The sequence below is a fragment of the Eriocheir sinensis genome, chromosome 51 (assembly GCF_024679095.1).
Source record: "Eriocheir sinensis breed Jianghai 21 chromosome 51, ASM2467909v1, whole genome shotgun sequence".
In the NCBI taxonomy this organism is placed as follows: Eukaryota; Metazoa; Arthropoda; class Malacostraca; order Decapoda; family Varunidae; genus Eriocheir; species Eriocheir sinensis.
In genome coordinates, this window is record NC_066559.1 from 9,096,701 (window position 1) to 9,109,193 (window position 12,493).

General features: G+C 43.7%; 1 protein-coding gene and 1 long non-coding RNA gene across 2 annotated transcripts in view; both read left to right on the top strand.

Annotated features, from left to right (window-relative positions):
- Positions 1-10,920, top strand: part of LOC126982648 (prostaglandin E2 receptor EP4 subtype-like) — a 64,902-nt gene extending 53,982 nt beyond the window's left edge. The window contains exons 6-11 of the mRNA XM_050834859.1: positions 2,402-2,622; positions 3,284-3,435; positions 4,990-5,121; positions 6,659-6,848; positions 9,347-9,865; positions 10,567-10,920. Coding sequence (XP_050690816.1) covers positions 2,402-2,622; positions 3,284-3,435; positions 4,990-5,121; positions 6,659-6,848; positions 9,347-9,865; positions 10,567-10,781 — 1,429 coding nt within the window. The 3' untranslated portion in view covers positions 10,782-10,920. The remainder of the gene's footprint in view (positions 1-2,401; positions 2,623-3,283; positions 3,436-4,989; positions 5,122-6,658; positions 6,849-9,346; positions 9,866-10,566) is intronic.
- On the top strand, positions 3,443-4,236 carry LOC126982649 (uncharacterized). The gene is made up of 2 exons (XR_007735282.1): positions 3,443-3,943; positions 4,035-4,236. It is a non-coding gene; the product is annotated as an uncharacterized LOC126982649 (long non-coding RNA).
- Positions 10,921-12,493: the final 1,573 nt, after the last annotated feature.

A 12,493-nucleotide genomic window follows, 5' to 3' on the forward strand; every position in this document is an offset into this window, starting at 1 on the left:
GTTAGGTTCAAATCGGGAGTGCTCTAAGGTAACCTCATGCGAAGTTGCCAAGTGTGTGGGACTTGTATGTCATTTTGCATTCATATTACCTTTGTTCGCCTCGCCACTGCGTAAATATGTGAGGTAAAGACTATTAGCCTGTATATCCCGAACTCTAGGATTGTAATTGATGTTAGGTTATGTTTCCTTTATGTACAAAAGCATATAAGATAAACCATGAACTAACCTCTTCAAACTTTGTGATATTTGCTTTGCGTACAAAAATGTATGAGGTAAATAATGTTAACCTTCATCTTCTGAACTCTATGGTCGACCTTACTTTGTTTCTTTACGTACAAGTATATAATAAGGTAAAGAAGATTGGCAGTTATCTCCCGAACTCTATATATAACTGATCTTAGGTTATATTTTCCCTACACATACACAAAAATGTACAAGTGAAATCAGTAACTAATCGAGGTATTTTATGAGACTTTGTGGTATTTGCTTTACGTACCCAAATGAATGATCTTAGTTTATGTTCACTTAACGTACAAAAAAGAAAAGAAAAAGGAGAGTACGCTTCCCTTCCTAGCCTTTGTGGAGCCGTTCTCGGGCCGCTGCTGTCCTTGGCCGCGCACACAGCTGTACAGTTACTGATGTTAAACCCTTGCTTCGCCTCCGCCTCCTAGAACTGTATAAAGAAAGTAATGATAAGTTAGGTGAGGATGAAAAATAGCAGTAACAGTTAGGTATTTCTCTGTTAGGTATTTCTCTTTTTGATCTTCTAATAGGTAACACCCCCATAGCTACAACACACACACACAAAACACACAACACTCCCATGGCTGCAACACACACACACACACACACACACACACACACACACACACACACACACACACACACACACACACACACACACAAAACACAACACCCCCATGGCTACAACACACACACAAAACACAGCTCTACTTTTAACGGCAAAGAAAACAGATCAAGGGTAATAGACAGGAGAAGACAGCAACAACAACGACAACAACAACAACAAAAAAAACTGTTAATCGCTGCTCATTTTTTTTTTTCGAGCAATTTGTTAACTAAATTCACTCAAATAGTTCAGCTCTAGTCTACTTTTTCCTGTTGTAAAATAAAGTACTAACAGGTAGTTCTCTTCTCATTTATTATCTTTCCGTTAGTCTTTTCTCTTTTCCTTTCTCGCTGCCCTCTTTTTCTTTTCATTTATCATCTTTCGGTTAGTCTTTTTTCTCTTCCTTTCTCGCTTCCTTCTTTCTCTTTTCATTTATCATCTTTTCGTTCGTCTTTTCTCTTTTCCTTTCTCGCTGCCCTCTTTTTCTTTTCATTTATCATCTTTCGGTTAGTCTTTTTTCTCTTCCTTTCTCACTTCCTTCTTTCTCTTTTCAGTTATCATCTTTCGGTTAGTCTCTTCTCTTTCTCCTTCCACAATTCCTTCTCTTTGCATTCATCTTCTTTCGCTAATTGCTACCTACCTATGTATCTCCCTACCCACATAATTTTCACGGCCATGTGTTAACTAGAATTCACTTAGATGGTTTACCCTTCTTACTAAAAAAAAATAATATCAGGTAGGCATTTCTTCACCCTTATTCTCACCTGCTAATTGCTATTTTAATATATTTCCAAACATCTTATCTTCCCTAGCTATTTGTCAACTAGCATTTACTTACTCAGATAGTTTTCCTCTTTCCAAAAAAATAATATCAGGTACGCCCTTCTTCACCCTTATCCTCACCTGCTAATTGCTATTTTAATATATTTGCAAACATCTTACCTTCCCTGGCTATTTTTCAACTAGCATTTACTTACTCTGATAATTTTCCTCTTGTTCGCCCTCCTCTTACTTCCTTAATTAAACACTCTCCTACCTACCCTCCCCCCTTCTCATCATTACACGTTAATTACCACTTACCTGTCCTCATTACTGGGATCACCTGCATAGTTTAGACATTCCTTTCTTTCTTTCTCTCTTCTTACCTTTTACCTTTCCTCTACCTGTAATTAATCACCCTGTTCACCTTTCAACTACCTGTATACCTCTTTTTTTTTCTCAGGTGTTTCTCTACTACTACTGTTACCGCTACTGATACTACTGTCTATCTATCTGTCTGTCTGTCTATCTATCTATCTATCCATTTGTCTATCTATCTAGCCTTACCTGATCAAGTCACACACCTCCAATCACCTATTCTCATTAACCTGTAAGCACCTCATCTTCCCTTCCTCACCTGATTCTCACTCACTCTCTCTCAGGTAACAATTGTTGGTCATTACTTGAAGGTCTTATCTGGATGGTCAACTACTACTACTACTACTACTACTACTACTACTACTACTACTACTACTACTACTACTCCTGCTTCTCTCTCTCCCTCCGTCTCAGGTACCTGCTGGCTAGTATATGGGTCTCCTCACTGCTGGTCTGCCTGCTGCCGCTGTTCGGGGTGGGCGAGTTCTTCCTTCAGTACCCCTTCACCTGGTGCTTCATTAACATCCACCTGTGCCCCTCCACGCCCCTCCGCCACCGCCTCTTCACTACCACCATGGGCTTCTTCAACGCCGGGTGCCTCGTGGTGATCGTCGTCTGTAACATATGTGTGGTGGGTACGTATTGAAGGGGGTGGGGATGGTGGGGTGGGGTGAAGGGGTGTTGTGGGGGTGATGGAGGAGTGGTATAGAGAGGGGGGTGTATGATTGTTGGGGATGAGGAAGCGAACGGAAGGGAAGGGAAGGGAAGGAAAGGAAAGGAAAGGAAAGGAAAGGAAGGGAAGGGAAGGGAAAAGAAGTGAAGTGAAGGGAAGGGAAGGGAAAGGAAGGGAAGGGAAGGGAAGGGAAGGGGGCAAAAGTAAGGGAAAAGATAGGGTTGAAGGGAGACTAACAGAAATTAAAGTAACAAAAAGAAGAGGAAGGGAGAGAAAAAAGAGAGAGAAAAGATTAACAGAGAGAAGATAAATGAAAAGGGAAGGAATTGAACAAGAAGAAAGAGAGAAAAAGACTAACCGAAAGATGATAACTGAAAAGAGAAAGAAGGAAGCGAGAAAAGAAGAGAGAAAAAGAAGAACAGAGAGAGTAAATGAAAAGAGAGAAAAAGACAAACAGAAATGGCAATACATGAAAAGAGAAAGGAAAGTTAAGAAAGAAGAAAAGACGAACAAAGACAATAAAGAGAAAAAAACACTAACACAAAGACAATCAATGAAAAAAAAAAGAAGGAAAGCGCCGAAAAACAACGTGAAATAAGTCTTTGTCTCTCCCACCCCTCCAGGCACGTTGCTTCGGATGCGACTGTCCCGCAGAATCCCGGCGCACCTTTCCGGCGGTCGGCGCGCGTCGGTGCAGCGGGACCAGGAGCTACAGATGGTGGTGCTGCTGCTAATCATCACAGCCGCCTTCGTGCTGTCCTGGGGCCCCCTCACGGTAGGTGCTTGGTGTGGAGGCTGGAACAGATGCAAGGGAGGCAGCGAGGGTAGCGAGGAAGGAAAGTAAAGAGGGGAAAGAATGGAGGAAAGGAGCTGGACGGGGATGCAGAGAGGAAAAGAGAGATAGGGGAAAAGAGAAGGAAGGTAAGAAGGAAAGTAGAAAGGAAAAAATGGAGGAAGGAAGCTAGAAAGAGATGCAGAGAGGAAAAGAGAGATAGGGGAAAAGAGAAGGAAGGGAAGAAGGAAAGCAGAAAGGAAAAAATGGAGGAAGGAAGCTAGAAAGGGATGCGAAGAGGAAAAGAGAGATAGGGGAAAAGAGAAGGAAGGTAAGAAGGAAAGTAGAAAGGAAAATTGGAGGAAGGAAGCTAGAAAGGGATGCGAAGAGGAAAAGAGAGATAGGGGAAAAGAGAAGGAAGGGAAGAAGGGAAGTAGAAAGGAAAATTGGAGGAAGGAAGCTAGAAAGGGATGCGAAGAGGAAAAGAGAGATAGGGGAAAAGAGAAGGAAGGTAAGAAGGAAAGTGGAAAGGAAAAATTGGAGGAAGGAAGCTAGAAAGGGATGCGAAGAGGAAAAGAGAGATTGGGGAAAAGAGAAGGAAGGGAAGAAGGAAAGTGGAAAGGAAAATTGGAGGAAGGAAGCTAGAAAGGGATGCGAAGAGGAAAAGAGAGATAGGGGAAAAGAGAAGGAAGGTAAGAAGGAAAGTAGAAAGGAAAAAATGGAGGAAGGAAGCTAGAAAGGGATGCAGAGAGGAAAAGAGAGATTGGGGAAAAGAGAAGGAAGGGAAGAAGGGAAGTAGAAAGGGAGGAAGGAGAGAAGGAAGGTGTGTGTAGGTAACTAGGTAAGACAGAAAGAAAAAAGAAAAAAAAACAGGAAAAAATAAGACAGAAGAAAGACAGACGAACGAAATAAAGAAAAAAAAAAAAAAGAGGAAAAAAATATGACAGAAAAAAAGAGACCTCTTCTTCGTTCTTCTGTTCCAGCCTCTTCAACGTTCCAGCCTTTAAAATCATGTCCTCCTCCGTGTTATGATCGTTCACTGTCTTGTTTCTATCTTCCTCAATGTCGTAATCGCTTTTTGTCTCTAGCTTCGTCAGTGTCGTAACCTCTTCTTCGTCTTCCTCTCCAGCCTCTTCAACGTTCCAGCCTTTAAAATCATGTCCTCCTCCGTGTTATGATCGTTCACTGTCTTGTTTCTATCTTCCTCAATGTCGTAATCGCTTTTTGTCTCTAGCTTCGTCAGTGTTGTAACCTCTTCCCTGTCCTCTGTCCCAGCCTCTTCAGCCTTTAAAAACATGTCCTCCTCCGTGTTATGATCGTTCACTGTCTTGTTTCTATCTTCCTCAATGTCGTAATCGCTTTTTGTCTTTAGCTTCGTCAGTGTTGTAACCTCTTCTTCCTTCTTCTGTTCCAGCCTCTTCAACGTTCCAGCCTTTAAAATCATGTCCTCCTCCGTGTTATGATCGTTCACTGTCTTGCTTCTATCTTCCCCAATGTCGTAATCGCTTTTGGTCTCCCTTTCTAGCTTCGTAACCTCTTCTTCGTCTTCCCCTCCAGCTGCTCCAGTGCTGCAACCACCTCAAGCCGCCGCACGTGACCCGCGAGGACCACATGCAGGACCTGGTGGCCATCCGCTTGGTGTCCATCAGCCAGATCCTCGACCCCTGGGTCTACATCATCTGCCGGGTGGTGCGTGCGTGATTGATGATTGACTGATAGTTTATCGTTGCAAGTAAAACAACAAAGGAGAAGGGAGGAGCATGCCATCCCAACCCCCAGGCAGTACAGAGTGTGATTATACAACTAAGGATACATGTGGAAATAGCACCAGGAAACTATAAAAGATACAATGGTAGGAGACAAGGGCTAATAAAAATAAAGGCGTTGTGTGTGTTAGGGGAGGAGGGTGGGAAAAATAAGACACACACACACACACACACACACACACACACACACACACACACACACACACACACACACACACATCAGACCTCCCTTATTTTTACATGGAATAGCGTGTTAGACTTTTTTTTATACTTTTGACTTCAAGCTAAAGAAAAAAAAAACAATAGATAAATAAGAGGAGGGAGGAAGGAGACTAAACAGGGATGCAGAGGGGACAACAAAGATAAACATGGTAAGATAAGGAACGAAGCGAGAAAGGGAAGCAAAGAGGAACAGAAAGATTAGAGGAAAGGAAAATGGAGGGAGGGAAAGGGGAAGGGAAGTGTGTGTGCGTGCGTGTGTGTGTGTGTGTTATGATACGTGATAAAGGAGAACAGATATAGTAATGATAATGATGATAATGATGATAACATGGAACTAACCTAACCACGCCCTTCTCTCTTGTTCTCTCTCTCCTTCTCCTCTTCATCTCTCTTCCCTTCCTCTCCTCTCCGTCCTAACCACACCCACTTTCACACAATCATCTCCTGCCCCCCTCCCCCCCCCTTCCACCCACACCCACCCACGCACCCACAAAAAGACTTCCAGTACCACACCTCGACCTCACCCACGCACTTTCTCCTACCTGTCTACACCTTCACCCACACCTCCACCTCCTACCTACACCCTCCTCCTCCTCCTGCCTCTTCCCACTGATATCCTCTCTCACCCAAACACCACTCCACACTCCTTCCTTCCTTCCTTCCTTCCTTTCTTTCTTTTTGTCTTTTTCTTTCTTTCTTTCGTTCATCTATCTTTCTTTTGTCTTATTTTTTCCTTTTTTTTCTCTCTTTCGTTAATCTATCTTCTCTTATTTTTTCCTCTTTTTTCTTTCTTTTTCTCTTTCTTTCTTTCTTTCTTTCTTTCTTTCTTACCTACACCCGTACACCCCCTTCCACACCCTTATACACACCTTCCTTCCCTCCTTCCTTCCTTCTTCCTCTTCTTTCATCCTTCCTTCATTGCTTCTTTTATTTACTTCTCCCTTCCTTCCTTCCCTCTCTTCCTTCCTTCCTTTCTTTCTTTCTTACACCCCCTACCAACACCTTCCTTCTATCTTTCCTTCTTTTCTTCCTTCCTTTCTTATTCCCTCCCTTCATTCACCCCTTCCTTCCTTCCTTCCTTTCCTATTTCCTCCCTTCATTCCCCCTTCCTTCCTTCCTTCCTTACCCACAGTACACCCAACACCCTTACATTCATCTCCCTTCCTTCCTTACCTACTTACCTACTTAATTACCTGCCTACTTACCCACCCACTTACCTAGCTACCCTTCCCCAACAGCTGTTCAAGTCCAAGGCGTGGCAGTGCTGGCGCCGGGTGATGATGGAAGGAAGGCGGTGGTCCAGACGAAGGCACTCTCACAGCCTCAAGAACAAGCACAACCACAGCGATTACATGTCCCCCTCCAGTGACGCCAACCCCCCGTCGCCTCGTGCCTCTTCCCCCGTGCCTCCGCCGTCCCTGATTCCTGGTACGTTATCACCAACCGTACCAAATCATCGAGCTAAGCCTCTCATACTTCCCGTTGTTTTTTTGTTTTTTAACCCACGACGACTACCAAAATCCACTAATAACCATCACCCCCACCACCACCACCATTATCACCAGTACCACCACACCTCAGCCTAACATGAAATTCCCCATCCTCACCATCACCATCAGTAAAGGGTCTAACGGAATGCCGGGAGTCGTGTGAGGTGAGAGTTTATGCCCCGGAACCGATTTATGCAGTGCTCCGAATACGGTCATCTGGTAACGCTGAGGGTGACAGGTTCCAACGCTAACACGGGTATGCATTGTGTGTAGGTATGTATGGTTGCATGAATGGTGTGTATGTTTTAGTATATCAAATAAAACTGAAGAACTAAATAGATAGATGAAAACCTGAAAATTAAGTAAAAATCAATCAACTATCAAAATGGTCTACTATCCACAATCGGTTCTTGGCCCCCCAAAATAGGTACGTTAACTTAGGGAATGGTTTGGTTATGGTGGTGGTGATGGAATGGTAATAACAATGAGGATGGTGATGGTGATGGTAGGGAATGGTATGTCCGTCTGAGGTATGAATGGTGATGATGGTGGCGATGATGGTGATGGTGGTAGGGAATGATAGGTTAGCCGGGAGAATGAATAGTGTGGTGATGATGATGGTGGTGATGGTAGGGGGAATGGTATGGTAGCCTGGGGTATGCATGGTGTTGCTGGTGATGGTGTTGGTGATGGTGATGATGGGTAATTTCACGTTAGGCTGGGGTGTGATGGTACTGGTGATAATGATGGTGGTGATGGTAAGAAATGGTTTAGTAATGGTATTGGTGACGGTTAGGAATGGTACGGTGGTCTGAGGGGGGAATGGTGATGACGATGGTGATGGTGGTGGTAGAGAATAGTGTTTGAGGGCGGCGTTGGTGGTAATGGTGGTAGGGAATGGTGTGTTAGCGTGAGGGATGGTGATGGTGATGGTGAGAGTGATGGGGAATAGGATGTCTGAATGGGGAATGGTGGTGTACGTAATGACGGTGATGGAGGGGGGAAAAGTATTAATGATGGCAGCCTTAATTTACCTCCCTTATCTGAAATTAAAGGTATATATGTGTTTTCTCTCTTTTTTTTATTTTTTGTTTTTTTTTCTGTGTCTTTCTCCATTCCTTCCTTCCTTTCTTATACTTTTTTCCCAGCTATATTTCTTTCTTTCCTTTTCTTTAGTTTTTTTTTTCTTCAAGTTTTCCTATCTATCCATATCTATTTATTTTTTTCTTCCTTCTTTCTTTTATTCTTCCCTCTCTTTACTCCTTTCTTCCTTCCTTTCCTTTATTTTTCCTGTCTATATTTCTTTCGTTTTTTCCTTCTTTTTTTTTCTTTTGCTCTCTTCCTTCTTTCCTTCCTTCCTTCCTTCCTTCCTTTCATCTTTCCTCCTTCCTTCCCTTTCTTTCATTTTCTTTCCCTTCTTTCCTTCCTTCCTTTCATCTTTCCTCCTTCCTTCCCTTTCTTTCATTTTCTTTCCCTTCTTTCCTTCCTTCCTTTCATCTTTCCTCCTTCCTTCCCTTTCTTTCATTTTCTTTCCCTTATTTCCTTCCTGCCTTCCCTCTCCTTCCTTTCTTTTCTAACTTGTTTCCTTTCTTCCTGCTCGTCTTCTTTGCTTCCTTTATCATTCTTTTCATCCCTTCCTTATTTTATTCTTCTATTTTTTCCTATTTATCTATCTTTCGTTTTTATCATTATTTTTTCTTTTATCCCTCCTTCCCTTCCTTCGGCCCTTCCCTTCCTTTCCTTCCTTCTTTCCTCTTCCCTCCTTCCTTCCCTCCCTCCCTCCCTACCTCTCTCCCTTCCCTACCTCCACCCTTTCCTTCCTTTCTTCCCTCTCTTTCTCTCTCTGTCCTTCACATAATAGCGTGCACAGGTATGCGAACACGCTATCTACCTGTGTTTATTAATAATCTAAAGCTGACGGGTGTGGTGGACGCGGAGCCGTATCTAATTACAGGTGATGGACAGGTGCCTTCTGATTAATGTATGGCGTGCGTGCAGGTCATGATGAAACACACACACACACACACACACACACACACACACACACACACACACACACACACACACACACACACACACACACACACACACACACACACACACACACACACACACACACACACACTTCTGACACTTTCTTAGGTAACATGGATTATTGTCTTACGAACTCTTTTTTATATAATTTAGAGTTTGACCTCTTAAGAAAAATAAAATACACACACACACACACACACACACACACACACACACACACACACACACACACACACACACACACACACACACACACACACACATCATACCTCCCTCTTTCTTTTTTACATGGAATAGCGTGTTAGACTTTTTTTTATAATATACTTTTGACTTCAAGCTAAAGAAAAAAATAATAGATAAATAAAATAAATAAAACTATACCTGTTCTTTCCTCATTAACAGGTGGAGAGGACAGCACCCACCTCAACGGAGCACCCACCTGGAGACCCCCTCAACACCTCACCACCACCACCACCACCTTCAACCACAACCACCACCAACCACCACCACCTGACGGATTCTTCGGCGACTCAATTGGCTTGGTGGACATAGGCGGTGGTGATGACGGTGGTGGTGATAGTGGTATTGAGCTGCCCCCACTCCCTCCACCACCACCACCACTACCAGAGCACCAAATGGAAGCGTTTCAAGTGGTGGAGCTGCCCCGCGGTGGTGGTGATGAAGGTGGTGGTGGTGACGAGTCAACACCACTAACCCGGAGCGTGTCGTTAGCCATCCCCAGCTTCCCCAGCATCCCCATCCCCCTGTTCATCTGCGAGCACTACACCATGGGCCCCCCCGCCGTCCCCGCACCCCTCACCCCCGCCTCGCAGCAGGAAGGGGGCGTGACGCGTGCCCGCTCCTGCTGCCTCGACCACCACCACCACCACCACCTCCCCCTCCCCCTGCCGCCCATACCTGGTAAGTGAAGCAGGGAGGAGTGAATACAGGAGTTAAGTATTCGAATACGGATACGGATACCTCAAATGTCTAAGAAAGAATACGAATACAGTGATTTAATATGTATTCCAATGCAAATACGAATGATACATGGTACTAAATATTTATGATTGCATTCATAAACTTTTTTCTTTAATATTTAGCCCGTGATTTTAGAACCATAATACCTGTTAATGATATTGGCAGAGTTTATCAGTCTGCCTTTAATACTAGCACAAGTTACTGCTTGAAGCTAAGAGCACAAATTCACGCTGCGAGTCCTGTCTGCGATTTTATCAACTCGCTCACTCACCGACGCGTATTTTGGGTGAGCAGAGCCATAACGGAACACTGCGATCTAGCTGGAGGCAACACTTAACACTTATATGAATGATTATTACTGATGATAAATATATGATTATTCGTCAGATTATTCGAAGACTACAAATACTTTGCCCAGTATTTAAATATGAATAAGAATACATTTATTTGTAATTTAAATCAAATACGAACACGAACTGGAGTGTTGTTGTTGCTGTTATTGTTGCTGTTGTTGTTACTACTACTACTACTACTACCATTACTACTACCAATACTACCACCACCACCACCACCACTACTACCAATACTACTAACACCGCTACTACCACCACCACCTAACACCTGTTCCCTTTAATCTACAGGTGGACTCTGGGGGGTGCCCCGAAGCCGGTCCTGGGGCAGCAGCGGCGGATGCGGGGGAGGGGGTGGAGGGGGGTCGAGAGACAGGCCCCCCCAGCGGTCCTCCAGCACCCAGACTCTCCCAGGGGGGGCGTCTTTCCTTTCCCCCGCCTACCCATGCACAGCTAACAAAGGGGAAGGGACGGAGAGTGGGGAGGATGCGATGGGGGAGAGGTAGGGGAGGGAGGGGAAGAAGGGGTGGGAGGGAGGAAGAGGAGAGGGGAGAAAGGGGAGAGAGGAGGGAAGGAAGCAGATATGAAGAGAGAGAGAGAGAGAGAGAGAGAGAGAGAGAGAGAGAGAGAGAGAGAGAGAGAGAAGGCAGCTAATGGAAACGAATGGGTTAAGGAAGAGGAGAAAATAGGGAAGGGAAGAAAGAGCAGAAATTATTAAATGAATGTGGAGGAGAGAAATGAAGAGGAACGAGAAGAAAGGGAAAGGCGAGGAGAAAGGGTAAAGGGAGAAGAAGGGTAACTCACATATTCCCACCGCATACACCCCCCCTCTCCTATTCATAACCTCACCCCGAAGAAAACTCCCTTTGATGCAGAGGAAAGGGGTGGAGTTAGGGGGTTAAGGGGTATATATTTCATGTCCAGAAGACCATATAGTTTTACACCTGAGAAAGCTGATTGGTGTTGTGAAGACTAAGAAACAGAAATGGACAGACAGACAGACTAAGAAACAGAAATGGACAGACAGACAGACTAAGAAACACAAACAGACAGACAGACAGACCAACTAAGAAATAGGCAAATAAAAAGACAAACAAACAATCGAGCAATTTTGCCAAGGTGTTGTGGCCCTACAGACAAATAGATTTACATAGATTTACATAGAAAGACAGACAGACACACAGGCAGACATACAGAGACAGATAGACTAGAAAAGACGGACAGGGAAACAAACAGATAAGCTAGCAAGAGACAGACTGACAGATACACAGACGCAGAAAGACAGACGGGAAGACAGACACACACACAGACAGACACATTCATGATATTCACCACCAACGCGACACAGAATAACATGCAGACAAAAACAGACGAACGAACAAACACACTAACCACCATCTATCATTTTATGGGCAGATTCACGAACACCTCCTCCTCCTCCTCCTCCACCCCCCCTCTCCTCCCCTCTCCCCTCCCCCACTCATCACCACCATCAACTAAAAAAAAAGGGTGATGATGATGGTGATGGTGGTGAAGATGGTGATTAGCCCCCACGCGGCACCTCTCGTAATACCATCATCACTATCATCATCATCATCATCATCACCATCATCATCAGTTTATTGTAAGTACATACGTAAGTCTGTGGTGCTACCTCCGTCTGTGTATATTTCGTTGTTGTATGTGTGTCTGTCTGTGGCAAAGGCATTGTTTTATTTTCTCTTATTATACGATATTGAAAAAAAATGCTTTGTATGGTTTTAATTCTTATATATACGTACTCAGCGGAGGTCCTATATAGCTCTTAAGTACACACACACACACACACACACACACACACACAGAGAGAGAGATACGAGTTAACATAATATTCCTGTCATCATAAATAAATAACTCAAAATTCTTTAGTCATAGCTAGAAATCAGATCGTAGAAAACCAGCTTTATATGAATACAAACTACGTTATTTTTTTCACAATACCCAAATTTTACTCATACCATACCTAAATAATTATAATAGTATATATTTTGAAAGCACAGAAATTCACCCCAGAATGAATTGAACCCAAAAGAATGTCTGTCAGTTCTATATAATTCGTCTACCATGAAGCAACAAGGCAATCAGTTTTTACATATAACACCGTATGGCCAAAATGATATTATAGTGTATATTTTGAAAGCATAGGAATCCACCCCCACGATCTATTAAACCCACGAGA